Source organism: Jaculus jaculus, chromosome 5 (genome assembly GCF_020740685.1).
Source record: "Jaculus jaculus isolate mJacJac1 chromosome 5, mJacJac1.mat.Y.cur, whole genome shotgun sequence".
Taxonomy (NCBI): Eukaryota; Metazoa; Chordata; class Mammalia; order Rodentia; family Dipodidae; genus Jaculus; species Jaculus jaculus.
The window spans coordinates 73,444,321-73,463,521 of record NC_059106.1 but is presented as its reverse complement, the minus strand read 5'-3'; the positions used below and the strand labels follow the sequence as shown (position 1 = coordinate 73,463,521).

The 19,201-nt window shown below is 40.6% G+C and overlaps 1 protein-coding gene across 1 annotated transcript in view; it reads right to left on the bottom strand.

The window, feature by feature from the left end:
* Positions 1–339: 339 nt before the first annotated feature.
* Ptp4a2 (protein tyrosine phosphatase 4A2) overlaps positions 340–19,201 on the bottom strand; it is a 40,946-nt gene continuing 22,084 nt past the window's right edge. The window contains exons 2-6 of the mRNA XM_045150294.1: positions 16,517–17,202; positions 11,150–11,242; positions 5,748–5,878; positions 4,408–4,482; positions 340–2,680 (exon numbers count right to left, since the gene is read on the bottom strand). Coding sequence (XP_045006229.1) covers positions 2,572–2,680; positions 4,408–4,482; positions 5,748–5,878; positions 11,150–11,242; positions 16,517–16,612 — 504 coding nt within the window. The 5' untranslated portion in view covers positions 16,613–17,202 and the 3' untranslated portion in view covers positions 340–2,571. The remainder of the gene's footprint in view (positions 2,681–4,407; positions 4,483–5,747; positions 5,879–11,149; positions 11,243–16,516; positions 17,203–19,201) is intronic.

Genomic DNA, 19,201 nt, shown 5'->3' with positions numbered 1-19,201 from the left:
TTTTAGTTGCTGATCCCCCACTATTTAAGATTTATAAATAAAAGGTGCAGTGCTTTGTCAAAACCTCTAAACAAATCCTCTGGCATGAGACCATGCTGAATTGCTACTTGTTGTGTCCCAGAACTGAACAAGAAAATGGCATAACTGAATTATGGTCAAGTATGTTCCTTACTAAATACCTGGGTTGCCCAAAATCTGAATTTTCTTAACCTCTAACCATATCACTTCCTTGCAATAAGTTATCTGGTCCCAAAACAAGTCCGGAGAATAACTACCAGAGACAAGAGAGCAGGTATCAATGAAACTCAAGTTGAGAGTGGAGAAATAATGCACAAAGCACATGTAAAATATGTTTTATTGTTCTTTAAAAGGGTTCAGGGTTTGGTTTTAAATCAGGCTGCACACCATTCATCAGTCTGACATCTCTCACCATGTCAAACTGGCTTCAGCTAGCAATACTTCATTAAACGCAAAAGAAAAAAATGTTTTAATTTTGAGAAAAAGTCCAGTTCTGAGAACAATAAACATTAGTCTAATTTAAAACAAAATGGGGCTGTTTCATGTTTCTTTACACACCCTCCTCCTCACAGAACCAGGAATGTAATTCTCCCAACTCAGGCAGGCATTGATATTAATGGACACTGCATGCATGCACCCTCACGCATGCGTGCGCACACACACAGACAAAATTCAGAGTAATTTGTCAAATAAGATTTTGTTGGTGTCTGGATTGATCAAAACCCTTGCAGTCAACAGTTTACTAGACTTAAAGGGTTAGATGTTGATTGAGTCTATGTTAAAGGAATCTTTATTGTCATTCAAAAAAAATAAAGAGGATTTTGGATAGTACCATCATTTTTTTAAGTTCCAGAAACAATGTCGAAACAATGTCAAAAAGCATTATTTTTCATTTTCTGGGATGAGGGAAGGAGACTACTTATTTGTATTTAGTTAGAAATCAAAACAACTCCAACAGTAAGAAATAGGCAGTTCACATAGCCGGCCAACATCTGAGGTATCATCAGTGTGAGACAATGTCCCAGTCCATTCCTACTGGCCTAGCTAATGCTAATAAAATAGAAATCTTATGGCTCTGCACAGCAAATTTAAGTGGGACATGATGACTTGAGGCCTGTATTCAGGGCCTTAGATTCAGGACAATTAAGTATGTGACATTAAGGTAAAAAGTTCAAGAGCTCCCGATTATGCCCCTCCGTGTGCTTTGTCAGTGCAGCCTGGTCACAGCAGTCACCACAGATAAGAGAACAGCTTCTCTAGATTAGCACACTGATACCAGCAGAGAATTTGCAGGTGTTACCACTACACACATAATAAGCTACTAGTCCCTATCACAGCCTGTGGGTACATACTTAGTACACATTACTGGTTCTAACCTTGATTTTTCTTCTTGGAATTTTTTACTCTCTAAAGAACCCAGTAGTAACAATGTCATCAGTGGTTAAACTGAACTATACATATAGGAAGCAGTTTGTAAAATAACCACAACAGGCAAGTCTCAAGACCAAAATATTGTGAATTTGATATTGCCCCTTTGACTGAAAATCCAGAGTACAAATATGTCCTCAAAGCATTTTAAACTTTTTAGGACAACATTAGACAGAAAATCACAGCAGTACCACAGCTGACAATCCTACAGTTTGTATAAAGCATGCTAATTCTCTGCTGGTCACATCTTTAAAGATGTCCTGGAGACATCCTCTTCAGAAAACAAGTTTCTGGGATGCCCACTTAGTTTCACTGGTTGGGAAAGAGAATAAATCTATTCTCAACTAAGTTAGATGAGAAGACAGACTCCTCTTCAAATGCCATTGCTTCACTAATTTACCCAAACAAAAGGCCCCTGGCTTCTTTGCTTAATGTCCTAATGTTAGACCAGGGCTTTGAGGAAAAGAAACTAACATGAACACCCATCATTAATAAAGACTAAAAACCACCTGGATCATATAATATATAAGCGCCACTGTTTTTTTTGTTTTTGTTTTGGTGTTTTTGTTTTATTCTAGAAGTGCCCAGGTGGGCTTAAGGCTGCCAGACCACACGCACATCTACAGCAACAAGGGCTTCTTCTATTCCACCTATGTGTATTGGGGAGGGAAGGGGACAGCAGGAGAAAGGAGAGGAGACAGGGACAGTAGACCTCCCCCAATCCCACCCCAAAGAGATCTATGTGCCAAGCATAATGGAAGAGTGTGCTCCCCAGCTGGTTCTGCACTGGTTAATATTCTGCTGGTTTTCCTTAGAGACCTATTTTGAAAAGTTAAAAAGGACAGGAGATTCTGGAATAATTCAATCCTGGCAGAAATTATAACTCCAAAACCTAGGAGCAAAATCATCCTTCACTTAATTAATCCCTTTATCTTTTCTCCTTTTCTTAAAGATTTTATTCATGTTTTAGAGGGATTTATCATTAGCTTTTCCCCAATCATTAGGAGTTGAGGAGTACTGAATCCATCACTACTTTGATGACACAGGTAAGATTTCAGATTCACATTTCCAGGTACCAAGAGTTCCCTCTAAATGCCACAATCAAGTAAGCCTTCCTTTATAGTTCTACTGAACACAGCAATGCCCATTGGTATCTCTGAAGCGTAATCGCATCTTAGGTCGGTATTTCTCCAAGTAAAGCAGCTGTTTGGAATTGAATGCTCCCCTTCTTTTTCTGAAAACACAAGAATGGCAAACTTTACCATGTTAAGAAAGAAAAAAAGCTGTCTGATTCACTGAAATGCACAGCCTAATGCCTAATTCTACCTTGCTGAAAACTGTATTTCCCATACCACATCACTTTTTAAAGTAGTAACGTGAACTTTCTAAGCCCTTCTAAGAGTGAAAAATCTCTTCTTTGCTGTCATCATTCACAGTTTATTTAAAGTAGAGATTGGAAGCCAGGTGTGGTGGCACACCCCTTTAATCCCACCACTAAGGAGGGAGAAGTAGGAGGATGCCACCCTGAGAATAGATAGTAGATTCCAGGTCATCCGAAGCTAAAGACCCTATCTCAAAACAACAACAACAATAACATAAAATAGAGATTGGAGCCAGGCATGGTGATGTACACCTTTAATCCCAGCACTTGGGAGGCAGAGGTAGGAGGATGACCATAAATTCAAGGCCACACTAAGACTACATAGTGAATTCTAGGTTAGCCTGGGCTGGAGTGAAACCCTACTTCTAAAATAACATAACGGCTGGGCGTGGTGGTGCACATCTTAAATCCCAGCACTCAGGAGGCAGAGGTAGGAGGATCAAGGCCACCCTGAGACTACATAGTTAATTCCAGGTCAGCCTGGGTTAGAGTGAGACCCTACCTCAAAAAACCAAAAATTAATTAATTAATTAATTAAATAGTGTAACACAACATAGCTGGGCGTAGTGGCCCACACCGTTAATTCCAGCACTTGGAAGACAGACAGAGGTAGGAGGATCGCTGTGAATTCGAGGCCAGAGCCAGAAAATACAGAGTGAATTCTGGGTCAGCATGGGCTAGATAGAATGAGACCCTACTTCGAAAAACCAAACAATAAAATAAAAATAAAACAGAGATTGGAATGGTTTATCCAGGCACATCTGATTATACTCTTCCCAATTAGGTTAGTATATTCTTCATATGAGAGTAAGGAACAGACAGGAAAAAAAAAAATATTAAGATGAAGCAACAAATTCAAGACGAACACAGATGGTATGCAATGTAATATTATCCTAGAGCTGCTAATCATATATTTCATGCCCTCCTGTCAGTCTTCCTTTTTTCCTTTTTTTTTTTTTTCTTGTTCTAAAAAAGATGATTGAAAGGTAAAGAGCAAAGTAGTAATTGCCAAAGATATAGACAACAAATACCATAGCCTGTTACTGCAGACCAATGTCAAGACCATCTGGTTACTCCCGTCATGACTTTATGCTAGAACAGATCATGAATAAACACGAATAAAGTGCTCCTCCATACATTCTCTTTGCTTGCTGGTCATACAAAATAGCAACTGGATGGTATGTTGAAATTTATTAAAATGGACTAACGTGATACTATGGACATTTGTATCATGATATAAGGTCCAAATTTGATACTTAAATTATAAAATTCTCCAAAATTAACAACTAGTTTATTTTTGTCACTTGCTGTATATTTTTTAATATCTTTAAACAATTATTTTGTTGCTTTTTGAAGAGGGGCTCACTCTAGCCCAGGCTGACCTGGAATTCACTATGGAGTCTCAGGGTGGCCTTGAACTCACAGCAATCCACCTATCTCTCCCTCCTGAGTGCTGGAATTAAAGGTGTGCACCACCATGCCTAGTTTAAAACAATTATTCTTTTAAGCCCAAACCAACAAATTATTCCCTGTTACAAATGGATTCTTTGGTGTTTCTGAAAATGAAACTTCATACTCACTGTCTTATAAACTGAACTGCATCTTCATACTTCATTCCGCATTCAATCAAAGCAAGCGCAACCAGCACAGGAGCCCTGCAGAGAAACCCACTTGTAAATACCCACAAATCTTTAAAACTTAAAGATTTTTTTTTTAATTAGTTAATTTGGTGTGTGCCAGCACTCCTGTATGGGATTAGAGGAGAGCTTTCAAGTATTGGTCCTCACCTTCAACCTCATTTGAGTCAGGGTTCTCTCTTGTTCACTGTCCCACTTGTTAGGATAGCCTGCCTGTCGCCTTCTCATCTGCGTACAAGGACGACCTAACTGGGATAGGTATAGAAATAAAACTGCCCCAAGTAAAACTGTACTACTACTACCTTCAGCCTTCAGGGTAAGGACTAAAACTTCACATTAAAGTGCAAAGCAGAGTTAACAGCCTGAATCACCATCATCTTGAGGCAACTCACATGTTCTGAATTAGAGTAAGCATCATAAATTGGTGTTTAATTTATTGTTAAGTGTTGCAAAGCCAGGGTGTGGTGGCACATGCCTTTAATCCCAGCACTTGGGAAGCAGGGTAGGAGAATCACTATGAGCTCAAGGCTACACTGAGCTAGAGCAAAACCTACCTCAAAAAAAAAAAAAAAAAAAAAATCAATAAATTAATAAGTGTTGCAATACATTCCCAAGCAATGCACAGAGAATAAAAAAAAAGTTATATAAAATCAAAGTCAATTCTCATCTGTGCATTTCCTTTCAGGATAATGACCCAGGTTTGATTCCCCAGGACCCACGTTATCCAGATGCACAAGGGGGGGTGCATGCGTCTGGAGTTCGTTTGCAATGGCTGAAGCCCTGACAAGCCCATTCTCTCTCTCTATCAAATAAATAAGTAAATAAAAATATAAAATAATTTTAATGTTGTGGCCCACTTTTATTTTTTCCCGAGGTAAGGTCTCACTTTGGCCAAGGCTGTCCTTGAATGCACTATATAGCCTCAGAGTGGCCTCAAACTCATGGTGATCCTCCTACCTCTGCCTCCCAGTGCTGGAATTAAAGGCATGTGCCACCCCGCCCGGCTTTTTGCTGCTCATTTTAATGACTCATATCTCTGATTTCTTGAAATGTGAGGAAGAGAGAAAACCTCACTAAATGTATGGTACATCAGAACTAGACAGCCATATAATCAAATGAATCACAAGGCTGGTTTGAAGAATCATTACAATAGCATTTATTCTCATTTTCCTTCCAGTAATTTAACATTATTTAGTATAATACATGCAAATTCTACCAAAGTGAAATTTTCCACTGGCTTACTTAAGCAATCAGTGAGTTCAGACAAAAGTGTGACAGTTTACCTTCCTAAGCCAGCAACACAATGCACTGCAACACAGCAACCTGGCTCTTCACGAAATTTGGATTTTAACAGGTTCAGCCAATCATCTACAATCTGATTAGGGGGTGGAGCTCCATCATCAAATGGCCAATCCTGAAAAGAAAGGACTTCTTACATTAAGTTGATATGCTTTAGGGGCTAATATCCTAATACAGAGAAGCTGTAAACTGTATTAAAAAAAAAAAAAAAGGCAGGCCTAACTGAATGAACTTTGTCATATATAGTTTTGTTTGCATGAATGTACATGTGTGCATGCATGTGTGTGCAAAGCCCAGAAAACATTGGTTATCTTTCTCTATCACTCATCCACTTGCTTCCTTGAGACAGAGCCTCTTTCTGAACCTGGAGCTGTCATTTTTGCAACACTGGCAACTGTTCTATGCCCTCTACAAGACTGGGATTATAGGCCTAAGTGGCAATGCCCAGCAACTAACATGGTTGCTAGTGAATCGAATTCAGGGTAAGTCAGGCCCTCTCTAGCACTCAAGCTTGGCCAGCAAATGGTCTTACCTGCTGAGTTATCTCCCCAACCACACATATACCTATTAGCAACACAATTCTGATCAGTGTTGAAAAGTTATCCCAAGAGCGAGGCATGGTGGTGTATGTCTTTAATTCTAGCACTCAAGAAGCAGAGGTAGGAGGGCTGCTGTGAGTTCGAGGACACCCTGAAACTACATAGTTTAGCCTGGCTAAACAAGAGCCTACCTTGAAAAAAAAAAAAAAAAAAAAAAGGCGACATTGAGACTAGCAAAGAAAAAGGAGAGAAAAGCAGCAGAGCAATAATAAACTGATTCTAGACTTATTACTAGAACACTTTACGCAGCCCATTAGCCATCACAGCATAATACATTTGAACTGTCACTGTCAATTACACCTCAAAATTAAATGGCAGTCAATGTTGTCATAAATATCACTTCAGAGTTCAACTGTTGATATAAGACCAGTAACCAAATAAATAAATAATTAGCTACTTGTCAGACAGAATCTTTTGCTAGACTGAGGGATCAAATGGGTAAATTGAATCTTAAGGTACCTGATCAAATTACAAACTCTTTCAAGTATATAAGACAACCATCAAGCTTGCTTAGAGCCTATATCAGATTAAGAACACACTATAATAAAGCTCTTCCTAAAAAGAGATTGATCAGGTGATTAAATTATTAAAATACCTGGGGTGCAAAAGGCACCAATTAGACAAAAGCTCCACCAGAGGCTTAAACCCCTCTTAAAACCCTGGTTCTAGGCAGCAGATTGGGTGGGGGGAGCTCTGGGGGAAAAAAAATCCTTTTTCCATTTCATTTAAAATGGGAGAATCCTGAAGTGTGGGCACTGAAAGGAAGAATCAACTGACTTAAGATAGTGAACCAGTACAAGTTCATCCTAAAGACCTAGACTCCTATCAAGAGGCTTCTCACATGACAGAACCCACAAAAGACTTAAAATTTCTTTTCAAGACGACAGCCAGCCAGGCGCGGTGGCATACACCTTTAATCCCAGCACTCGGGAGGCAGAGGTAGGATGATCACTGTTGAGTTCGAGGCCACCTGAGACTACATAGTGAATTCAGGTCAGTCTGGACTACAGCGATGCCCTACCTCAAAAAGTAAACAAATAATTTAATTAATTTAAAAAAGATGTTGAAAAAAATAATATAATAAAATAAAATAAAGATGTTGATCCTGATTTTCTTTACCACCTCATCCCAAAAAGACAAAATCATATCCTATTGCCTTGAACTGCTATGTTGGTCACTAAATGTTTTCTCAGGGCCAAAAGGAAAAAAAAAGACAGAAGAAAGTCCTACATATGAATGGTGCCGAGACCTTGTACTGGCTTACAAGTCTCTATTGGGCTTCTTCATAGCTCTCCTCTGGGAGACACTCTACTACACTCTGCAACCCCATTCTGTCATCACCCCATTTCCTCCAACAGCAGCTGTGAGTTGCTTCTAAGTGGGGGAAATAAAGGAGCAGTAGATGATAGCAAGCTTCTCTCAGGCAGTAAAGGACAGAAACACAAAGAGGGAACAAGGAGATGCCATCTGCCCATCATGGCAAAACTTAAACTTGAGTCTGACTCTGTCTCTCCAAGATGGCTGCCAGTGACACACCCAGCAAGAACTTCCTAAAGAGGCCTCCCCACATCAGCCCTGAGTCCACAAACAGATCAGCTCTTGGCTCCTCTGGGTCAGACCAGGCCTACTTATACACTTGAGCCTGAAGACTAGGCTCACCCTGATTGGATGGCTGATATGGAAAAGGTTACCCACATGGCCAGGCCCTCTTTTATCCAGCACCTCTCTCACTGGCTCTCTTCATTTAGTCCTGTGACCTGATCTGAACATCCACAGGAAACTGAGTTTGTTTCTCCTTCCCAGCTGGGACCAGCATGGCTGGGGGCGGGGGAGAGAGATACTTACCTTTGCTTGGGTATTTTTCTTCTTGACATCTATCTGTGTCATGCTTTGGGGTAGCATCTCACTCTGATTATATATCAGATTTATCTTTCATCTGTAAGTCCTTCACTATTTCTTATCTGGTCTGTTACTTAAGGGGTTTTTATGTTCCATCTCTCTCTCATGTGTGTACCCCAACCTTTTCCTAGATACCTGTTTCCCCTAAATAAACCTCACAAATTATTATTTCTCCCTCAACTCAATAACTAATTTATTAAAGAAAAAAAAAGCCAGGTGCACTCAGGAGGCAAAGGTAGGTAGATCAACATGAGTTTGAGGCTGGCCAGGGTCTACAAAGTGTGCCAAGGTCACCCTGAGCCATTGGGACACCTTGCCTCAAAAAAAACCATGGTAGTGCACACCTTTAATTCCAGCACTCAGGAGGCATAAATAGGAGGATCACCGTGAGTTCAAGGCCACCCTCGCTCAGACTACATAGTGAATTCCAGGTCAGCCTGAGCTAGAGTAAGACCCTACCTCAAAAAAAATTAAAGACCAGTAAGCACCTTAGCCAAGAGTTTACTTCCTCTAATCCCTAAAATGTACTTAGTTAAGAAACATGGGCTGGAGAGATGGCTTAGCGGTTAAGCGCTTGCCTGTGAAGCCTAAGGACCCCGGTTCGAGGCTCGGTTCCCCAGGTCCCACGTTAGCCAGATGCACAAGGGGGCGCACGCGTCTGGAGTTCGTTTGCAGGGGCTGGAAGCCCTGGCGCGCCCATTTACTCTCTCCCTCTATCTGTCTTTCTCTCTGTGTCTGTCACTCTCAAATAAATAAAAATGAACAAAAATTTTAAAAAAAAAAAAAAAAAAGAAAAGAAACAAAGCACAAAGTATGCTGCCCTTACTCATATAAAAAAATTTCTGTTTTTAAGTTGGGTTTGGTGGTACATAACTTAATTCTAGCACTTGGGAGGTCCAAGTAGGATAGCCGTGCACACACATGCGGACATGGCAGGGTCTCTTGCTGCTACAAACAAAATGCCCATTTGGCTTTATATGAGTGGCTAGGGAGTTGAACCCAGGCTGGCAGGCTTTACAAGTAAATGCCTTTAACTGCTGAGCCATTTCCTCACCCTGAAAAGCATTATTCATTTAGAAATATCAGAACCCCAAACTAACATTGTTGAAACCATTAGCCTATTCCAATTTGCCTTTGATTTTCAAGGGCAATTAAAGGATAGAAAGGTCTTATTTGGGGGATATCCTCTTATACTGACATGTTCCAAAACCTCCTTACTGAGAAAATGTAAATTAATTCCATCTTAAATCTATGCAGGAAAAGGTAATCCCAACTTTACACTAGGCAATTTTTTTGTTTGCTTGTTTTTTAAGCTTAAATTGGGTCTTTAAGTTTATCTCATCACAGCTACTTAAAACAAAAAAACAGCTAAATTTAAGCTGAGTGTGGTAACACATGCCTTTAATGCCAGCACTCAGGAGGCAGCCTGAGACTTCATAGTGAAAGCCTGGTCTAGAGTGTGACCCTACCTCAAGGGGAAGAAGGAAAAAAAAAAAAAAAAAAAAAAAGCCTAGCACAGTGATGCACACCTTTAATCCCAGCATTCATGAGGCAGAGGAAGGAGGATGGCCTTGAGTTCAAGGACACCCTGAGATTATATAATGAATTTCAGGTCAGCCTGGGCAAGACCCTACCCTACTCGAAAAATCCAGAAAGAAAAGAAAAAGAAATGAAAAAAAAAAAAAAAAGAAAGAAAACTAGGGCTCGAGAGATGGTTTAGTGGTTAAGGCACTTGCCTGTGAAACCTAAGGACCCAAGTTCAATTCTCCAGAAGCACATGGTGGTTCATGTAGCTAGAGGCCCTGGAGCGCCCATATTCTCCCCCTCCCCCTCTCTGTCTCTAATAAATAAAAAATAAAATAATAAAATAGAGAGGGGATGGAGAGATGACTTAGCAGTTAAGCACTTGCCTATGAAGCCTAAGAAGGACCCTGGTTCGAGACTTGATTCCCCAGGACCCATGTAAGCCAGATGCACAAGATGGTGCATACACTTGGAGTTCATTTGCAGTGGCTAGAGGCCCTGGTGTACCCATTCTTATTCTCTCTCTCTCTCTCTGCCTCTTTCTCCCTGTCTGCCACTCTCAGTAAATAAATAAAACTAAACTAAAATTTTAAAAAGGAAAGAAAGCTAAATTTAAAGAGTTAGACTAAATCTCAGATCCACCATTATCTTCTACAAAGTAGTTCAGATTCTTTAGTTTATTTCTATTTCATGAAGGTGTTTACCAACATTACTAACTGAAACAGACTATGGTCAACCCAAAGTCATTTTTTCACTCTGCCATATACCAAAACAAGTGTATTTCTCATCTACCCACTAAAGAACAGGTTCACAATACAGAGTAATTAACTTGTATTCAAGCTTAATTTCTGTCTCTCCAGGTATTTCAGACAGGGTTTCAAATATCAAACTATGCTGATCATTCTGTAGTGAAATGCCTCCCTACAATCCCCATCTTTTTGTCCTCGACAAATGATCCACACAGTATTAACTAATCTGCTACTGAAAAATGGCAGAGGGTACTTCCATATGTGAGTTAAGAATGTCTAATGGAAATAACTTTAGTACATTCAAATCAGTTGCCTAGAAACCAAAACTAAATGCTCCATTTCTGTCCTAAAGGCAAAATGCAAATTTTCATTTCTAGAAATATGTACTTTTTGCCTTTATTTATTGAAAACACTCCGCATTTACAAATTCAAAGGGCACAAATGTACAAAATTGCCAATATATTAATCAAAAAATATTTAACAGACTGCTAACAGTGCTGTATATTCCATTATACACTTCAAAATCCAAACTACTGGCTACCAAGTTTGATCAGTATCTATGTTTGAAAGTACAACTTATTTGTAGCAAAAACTAAACACACTATGAAAACTCACTAGAACGTGGATTCCTTCCTTTTCAACTGGAGCTTTATCATAAGTAGCATCACAAACTCGAACCACAGTTGTCACTCCATACTTCTTAAGTTCCTTTAAAGAAAAATAGTTATTAGGAAACTTGCTTTTAGAGCCTACATGCAAACTTTTAGAAATTATACCACTACACACTGAAGCAATGAGGTATCTTAGACAAAGATTGTAAGTCGATCTCACTATGGTAACATAATGGGCTCTTGCTAAAAGTAAATGAGGTATTCTTTTGTTTTAATTTTATTTATTTATTTGAGAGAATAAGAGAGGGTAAGGCAGGTAGAGAGAGAGAGGGCGAACCAGGGCCTCCAGCCACTGTGAACAAATTCCAGACGCATGTGACACCTTGTGCATCTGGCTTACATGGGTTCTAGGGTATCGAACTGAGGTCCTTTGGCTTTGCAGGCAAAGACCCTAACTGCTAAGCCATCTCTCTAGCCCTGAGCTATTCTTTTTAATGGGCAATTTAGTAGCATTAACACCAAAAAACCTTTAAAAGTTCATATACACTTTTATCTAGAAAGTTTAGTTAGCTGGCAATAGTGCTACATGCCTTTAATTCTAGCACTCAGGAGTCTGAGGTAGAAGGATTGCTGTGAGTTCAAAGCAAGCCTGAGACTACACATCAAATTCCAGAACAGCCTGGGCTACAACAAGACCCTACCTCAAAGAGGAGAATGAGAAGAAAAGGAAAGAAATTTTAGTTCTAGAAATGTACAAAAAGGGACTAATTAAAAACATACAGAAGGGCTGGAGAGATGGCTTAGCAGTTAAGCGCTTGTCTGTGAAGCCTAAGGACCTCGGTTTGAGGCTCAATTCCCCAGGACCCACATTAGCCAGATGCACAAGGGGGCACACGTGTCTGGAGTTCATTTGCAGTGGTCTGAGGCTCTGGAGCACCCATTCATTCATTCATTCTCTCCCGCCCCCCCCATTGCTCTCAAATAAATAAATAAAAATAAAAACAAAAAAAGTATACAGAAGACTTAGGTAGCAAGCTCACTACAAACTGAATAGAATGATAGATAATAAGATAGAAACAATATATATATTTTTTTTTAATTTTTTTTTTATTTATTTATTTGAGAGCGACAGACACAGAGAGAAAGACAGATAGAGGGAGAGAGAGAGAATGGGCGCGCCAGGGCTTCCAGCCTCTGCAAACGAACTCCAGACGCGTGCGCCCCCTTGTGCATCTGGCTAACGTGGGACCTGGGGAACCGAGCCTCGAACCGGGGTCCTTAGGCTTCACAGGCAAGCGCTTAACCGCTAAGCCATCTCTCCAGCCCGATAGAAACAATATTAATGGTCTAAGAACAAGAGAATGTTAAAGGGAGTATGACACAGCCATCAGTAAATGCTGGCAGCTATGAAAGTAAAAATAAGGTGGTTGAAGGACTGCATTTATGAATGAGCTTTGTTCTTATTTATATGTGTATTTTTATAAATACAGAAAAAAATATCTAAAAGCCAAGCAATAATAATCAAGTGTTACTGAAAAAAAAGAAAAGAAGGACTGAGGAGAAGATTTAGGGGTTAAAGGCACTTGCATGCAATGCCTGCCAGCCTGGGTTGGCTTCCCCAGTACTGACATAAAGCCATTTGCATAGAGTGGCACATGAAATGGGAGCTCATTTGCAGTGGCAAGAGGCCCTGTCATTACCATTCTCTAGCCGCATTCCCCATAAATAAATAACTTAAATAAAAAAAAAAAAACAGAGAGAGAGAGAGATGGGATCCAGGCGTGGTGGCACACACTTTTAATCCCAGCACTCGGGAGGCAGAGGTAGGACTGCCGTGAGCTTGAGGCCACCCTGAAACTCCATAGACAATTCCAGGTCAGCCTGGGCCAGAGTGAGACCCTACCTCCAAAAACCAGACAGAGAGGGAGGGAGGGAGGGAGATGGGGACTAAAGAGATGGTTTAGCAGTTAAGGTGTTTGCCTACAAAGCCAAAGGACCTTGGTTTGATTCTCCAGGTAGCACATGATTCTGGAGTTCATTTGCAGTTGCTGGAGGCCCTAAAATATCCACTCTCTCTCTGCTTCTCTCTTCTCAAATAAATAAATATAAATAAATAAAAAAGAGAAATGGCATAGCATAATAGTGCACACGCCTTTAAATCCAACATACGGGAGGCAAACGAAGAGAATCACTGTGAATTCAAGACCACCCTGAGAATACATAGTGAATTCCTGGACAATCTGGGTTAGAGTTGACAAACTGGGTTAGAGTTGAAAGTCTACCTTGAAAATGGGAGGGGGGAGCAGGGGGAAAGCATGGGCATGGTGGCCCAGGCCTTTAATCTCAGCACTCAGGAGGTGAGGTAGGAGGATGGGTGTTAGTTTGAGGCCAGACTGATACTACAGAGTGAGTTCCAGGTCAGCCTGAAATAAAGTAAGACCTTACCTTCAAAAAAAAAAAAGAGAGAGAGAGAAAGAAAAACTGAAAAACTTCTGGCAGAGAATGCTTGAACCAGTGATTACCTACTTTCAAGGAGTAATTACCATCTTTTTGTGGTTATACGACAGAACAGTGGCCTTTGCCACTGCTGGAATATATATGTGGCCAGAGAATTCATAGGCTGAAAATAGTATCACATAATTCAGCCAGGCTCAAAAGGTGACTGAACATCCTGAGGTCATTCTGGAAATCAATTTGAACACTGTGTACATGAACTTCGAAACCAGGTATATGGCACAAGCCTGTAATCCTAGCACTCAGGAGACTGAGGTAGAAGGATGACCATGAATTTGAGGCCAGCCTAGGCTATAAACAAGTACCAGGCCAGGCAGGACCTCAAATTAAAAAGGAAAAAGAAAAACAGAAAAAGGAACTTAAAAATACACACACACACACACACACACACAAACACACACACATTTCAGGCACAGTGGCACATGCCTTTAATCCCAACTCAGGAGGCTAAAGTAGGAGAATCGTTGTGAGTCTGGCCAGCCTGACACAACATCATAATGAATTTTCAGATCAGCCTGGGCTAGAGACGCTACCTTAAAAAAAGGGGGGGAGGTCAGCGGTTAAGGCATTTGCCTGCAAAGCCAAAGGACCCAGGCTCAATCCCAGGACCCACATTAGCCAAATGCACAAGAAGGTGTAATCATCTGCAGTGCCTGGAGGCCCTGATGTGCCTGTTCTCTCCTCTCTCTGTCAAATAAATAAATGTAGTATTTTTAATAAATTATATAGCTAACTAGCGTGTGTGTTTGTGTGTACATACATATGGAAGGAATGCTGATGTCCTATAAAGTGTCCATTAAAGTTATCTCAAGACTAAAGTTATTTTTACTACTGAAGGACTTTCTATAACAGATTCCAGGAAAGTAAGATTAATTTAGATTTTTTTTTTAATGGATAGGGTCTTTTGTAGCCTTAACCAGCTTCAAACTCCTTGTTTAGCTGAGGATGGAGGACCATGAACATTTGACTCTTGTTTCTACCTCCTGTGTGCTGGTTTTATAAGCATGTGTGTGTCACCATAGGAATGTTAAGCACACACTCTAATTCCTGGCCCTCCAATTGGGACTTTAAAAAATTGCATCTGGAGCCAGGCGTGGTGGCACACACCTTTAATACCAGCACTCAGGAGGCAGAGGTAGGTAGATCACCGTGAGTTCGAGGCCACCAAGACTACATAGTGAGTTCCAGGTCAGCCTGGACTAGATAAGAGTGAGACCCTACCTCGAAAAAACAAAAAGAATTACAACAGGACTGAGATGGCTTAGCGGTTAAGCCCTTGCCTGTGAAGCCTAAGGACCCCAGTCCTAGGCTGAATTCCCCAGGACCCACTTTAGACAGATGCACATGGGGATGCACGCGTCTGGAGTTCATTTCCAGTGGCTGCAGGCCCTGACGCACCCACTCTCTATATGTATCTCCCTCTTTCTCTGTGTGTCTCGCTCAAATAAATAAAAATATGCACAATTTCCTGTGGCTCTCCAGACCACCCATGCCAGGACAACCACTCATTTGACTTTAAAAAAAAAAAAAAAAGAAGTACATCCAATTATTTGCTAAAGATTTTCTCTACTGGGCTGGAGAGATGGCTTAGCAGTTAAGGCATTTGCCTGCAAAGCCAAAGGATTCTGGATTGATTCTCCAGGACCCACGTAAGCCAGATGTACAAGGGGGAGCATGCATCTGGACTTTGTTTGCAGTAGCTGGAGAACCTGGCACACCCATTCTCTCCCTCTCCCTCTCTCCAATTAATTAATTAATTAAATTTTTTTAAAAAGTTTCTCTACTGCCCATGGGGCCAGGGAGGAGGGTGGTTCACAATGTTGCCTTTAACAACTTTCCTTCCCTCAAGTTTCTGGACCCCTGAATATGATGATTACACTTACTCGTCAAGGGTGGCTTTTCATTCAAGAGTACATGAATACTAGAAGTATAACATGAATTTTAGCATGAAAGATTTAAGTGCTAGTTCTACCATGTACAATCTGTCATTTTGTAAATTACTAAGTAGCTGTGAATCTGAGCGTCATCATCTGTAAGAGGAAAATAATAACAGTACCTCTACCTTACAGAATTGTATTTGTGACCTTAAAAACAAACAGTACTCACTGCTTATTGTATCGCTGAGTAAACACTGTGCTCAATAAATGTGAATTAAGGGCTGGGCTTAGCAGTGCATGACTTTAATCCCAGCACTCAGGAGGAAGAGGTAGGAGGATCACTGTGAGTTCAAGGCATCCCTGAGACTACATAATGAATTCCAGGTCAGCTTAGGTTAAAACGAGACCCTATATCAAAAACATACAAAAAAGTAATTTTTACTACAGAAAATGACAAAAGTACGGCTAATAAATAAATGTAGAAAACAGTACTAATCTCTATAGCATCTATAAATTCCATAAATATTTCAAAAATCTACCATAACTACCATTAATTTTATTTATTTTTATTCATTTGATAGGCAGATAGAGAATGGACGTACCAGGGCCTTCAGCCAGCTCCAGATGCATGTACCACCTTCTGCATTTGGCTTACATGGGTCCCGGAGAATGGCACCTGGATCCTTTGGTTCCTGGATCCTTTGGTTTTGCAAGCAAGCACCTTAACTACTAAGCCATCTCTCCAGCCCTATGTTAATCCCCCACCCCCCCAGGTAGGATCTCACTCTAGCCCAAGCTGACCTGGAATTCGCTCTGGATTCTCAGGGTGGCCTTGAACCCATGGTGATCCTCCCACCTCTGCCTCCTGAGAGCTGGGATTAAAAGGCATTCACCACCATGTCCAGCTTATAATATTAATTTTTAATGAGGATTTTAGCTATAAAAATCAACCTAAAAAGCAGGTTGTGCTATAATCTTACCTCTGTGAACTTGTTGAGAGTAGCATTGGTAGGGTTGTGAGTTATCAGAAAACGCATGTTCTCATAAGAGATCTCCACAGGGGCTGGACGGTTCATTATGGCAAATAAAAAGTGTGAGCGTGCGTGTGTGAGTGTAGTGGGGAAAATAAAAATTTTTTTAAAAATCAATAAATCTTCAAATGTTTCACAGCAGAAAACATTAAAAAGACCACTAAAATGCCTATTATCGATCACTATTTTCTCTATTCAACTTGTTTATTCCTTAGGAAGCTTCACTCTTCAAGATAGGCAGAAGTATTTAGAATCCACTTGGGCCTCAATGTCTGCAGATGGATCCCTTCAGACTGCAAAAAAAATCCAACTACATACAAGACTTAAGCAGCCTTTACTACATTTAGGCACTAGTGAGACAAGTTAAAAGTGTAGATTGTTTTCCACTTTTCTTTACTTGATGCTTAATTTTACTGGAGTTATTAAAAGAAATATGCTTGCAATAAAAAAAAAAAGCCAACTATTTCTGAGGCCAGTCTTGGTGTCCAGAGTCTTCAAGGCAATGTTAATTATAATTATGGCACATAGAACCTCCAAGCTCACTTGTCAGCAAAAACACTGTGCTGAGCCTGGCAGAAGTCTGCCCTCACGCTCAGAATCGCCATAAATGTACAACGTATATTCCAACGAAAAACCTGGAAAATAAAAACAAGTAACTGAAGTGAGGTGAATAACATAGTAAATGTTAAGTCTTAAAATGAACAATATATTTTCTAAAAGTCAAATATACTACCACAACCCACAAAGAATAGGGGATGTACTAAGAACTGAAAAATAAATAAACAAGGGATTTACACAGGTGTGGTGGTGCAAACCTTTATTTCCAGCACTCAGGAGGCAGAGGAAAGAGGATGGCCATGAGTTCAAGGCCACCCTGAAACTACATAGTGAATTTCAGGTCAGCCTGGGAAAGAGCAAGACCCTCCTACCATGAAAAAAAAGAAATATAAAAAATTAGCCAGGTGCAGTGGTAAATGCCTTCAATCCCAGCACTGTGTAGGCAGAGATAGGAGGATCGCTGTGAGTTCAAGGCCACTTTAAGACTATAGAGTAAAGCCAGGCGTGGTGGCGCATGCTTTTAATCCCAGCGCTCAGGAGGCAGAGGTAGGAGGATCACTGGGTTCAAGGCTGCCCTGAGACTACATAGTGAATTCCAGGTCAGCCTGGGCTAGAGTGAAACCCTACCTCAAAAAAATAAAATAAAATAAAAAGACTACAGAGTAAATTCCAGGTCAACCGGGGCTAGAGTGAGACCTCAAGGGAGTGGGGGGATTAAGGGCTAGAGAGATGGCTCAGCAGTTAAAGCAAAAGACTAAATGACCCCGGTTTGATTCCCCAGTACCCATATAAAGCCAGATGTACAACATGGTGCATACACCTGGAGTTCATTGCAGTGACTAAAGGTCCAGGTGCTCCCATTCATTCTCTCTCTCTCCTTCTCTCTTTCCCTCTCTTGCTTTCTTCTCAAATAAAAAATAAAATATTTTTTTAAAGAGTGCATGCCAGGCATGGTGACTCATACTTTTAAGCCCAGTACTTGGGAGGCAGAGACAGGAGAGTAGGAGGACAGCCATGAATTCAAGGCCACCCTGAAACTACATAATGAGTTCCAGGTCAGCCTGGGCTAGAGTGAGACCCTACCTAAAAAAAAAAAAAGAGTGCTCATCTAGCATGCATAAAACCTTAGGTTCCATCCTCAGCTCTTTGTTGGAGGAGAAGGATGGACTACTAACCAAACAGAAAAAAAAGACATGAAAGATATACAGCTATAAGTCATTTCAGGAAGAAAGTAAAGTATCATTAACTCAGTCCCACAAACTTTCAAAACTCTTCTATTCTTAAGTCACACACACACACACACACACACACACACACACACACACACACACACACACATAAATATAAAAGGTATTCTAAAAATGTTCTTGATATCTCAGCATAATGATTTATCTATCCACTGTAAAAACGTAAAACCAGCTGGGTATGGTGGCCTTTCATTCCAGCACTTGGGAGGCAGAGGTAGGTGGATATCCATGAGTTCAAGGCCATACTACACTACACAGTGAAATCCAGGTCAGCCTGGGCTAGAGTGAGACTCTACCTCAAAAATAAAACAAAATTTAAAAAAAACAGTATTTATTTGAGAGAGCACACCAGGTCAGCCTGGGCTAGCGTCCGAGACCCTACCTCAAAAAAACTAAAAAAGGGCTGGAGAGATGGCTTAGTGGTTAAGCACTTGCCTGTGAAGCCTAAGGACCCCGGTTCGAGGCTCGATTCCCCAGGACCCACGTTAGCCAGATACACAAGGGGCACACACATCTAGAGTTCGTTTGCAGTGGCTGGAGGCCCTGGCATGCCCATTCTCTCTCTGTCTCTATCTGCCTCTCTCTCTCTCTCTCTCTCTGTCTGTCACTCTCAAATAAATAAATAAAAATGAACAAAAAATTTTTTTAAATTTTTTTTAAAAACATCCATATAAAACTTCCACATTCACAACCAGGCGTGGTGGCACACGACGTTAATCCCAGCACTTTCTAAGACTGCAGAGTGATTTCCAGGTCAGCCTAGAATAGAGTGAAGCCCTACCTTGGAAATAAAAAAAAAAAAAAAAAAGCCACCAGGTGCACACTTTTA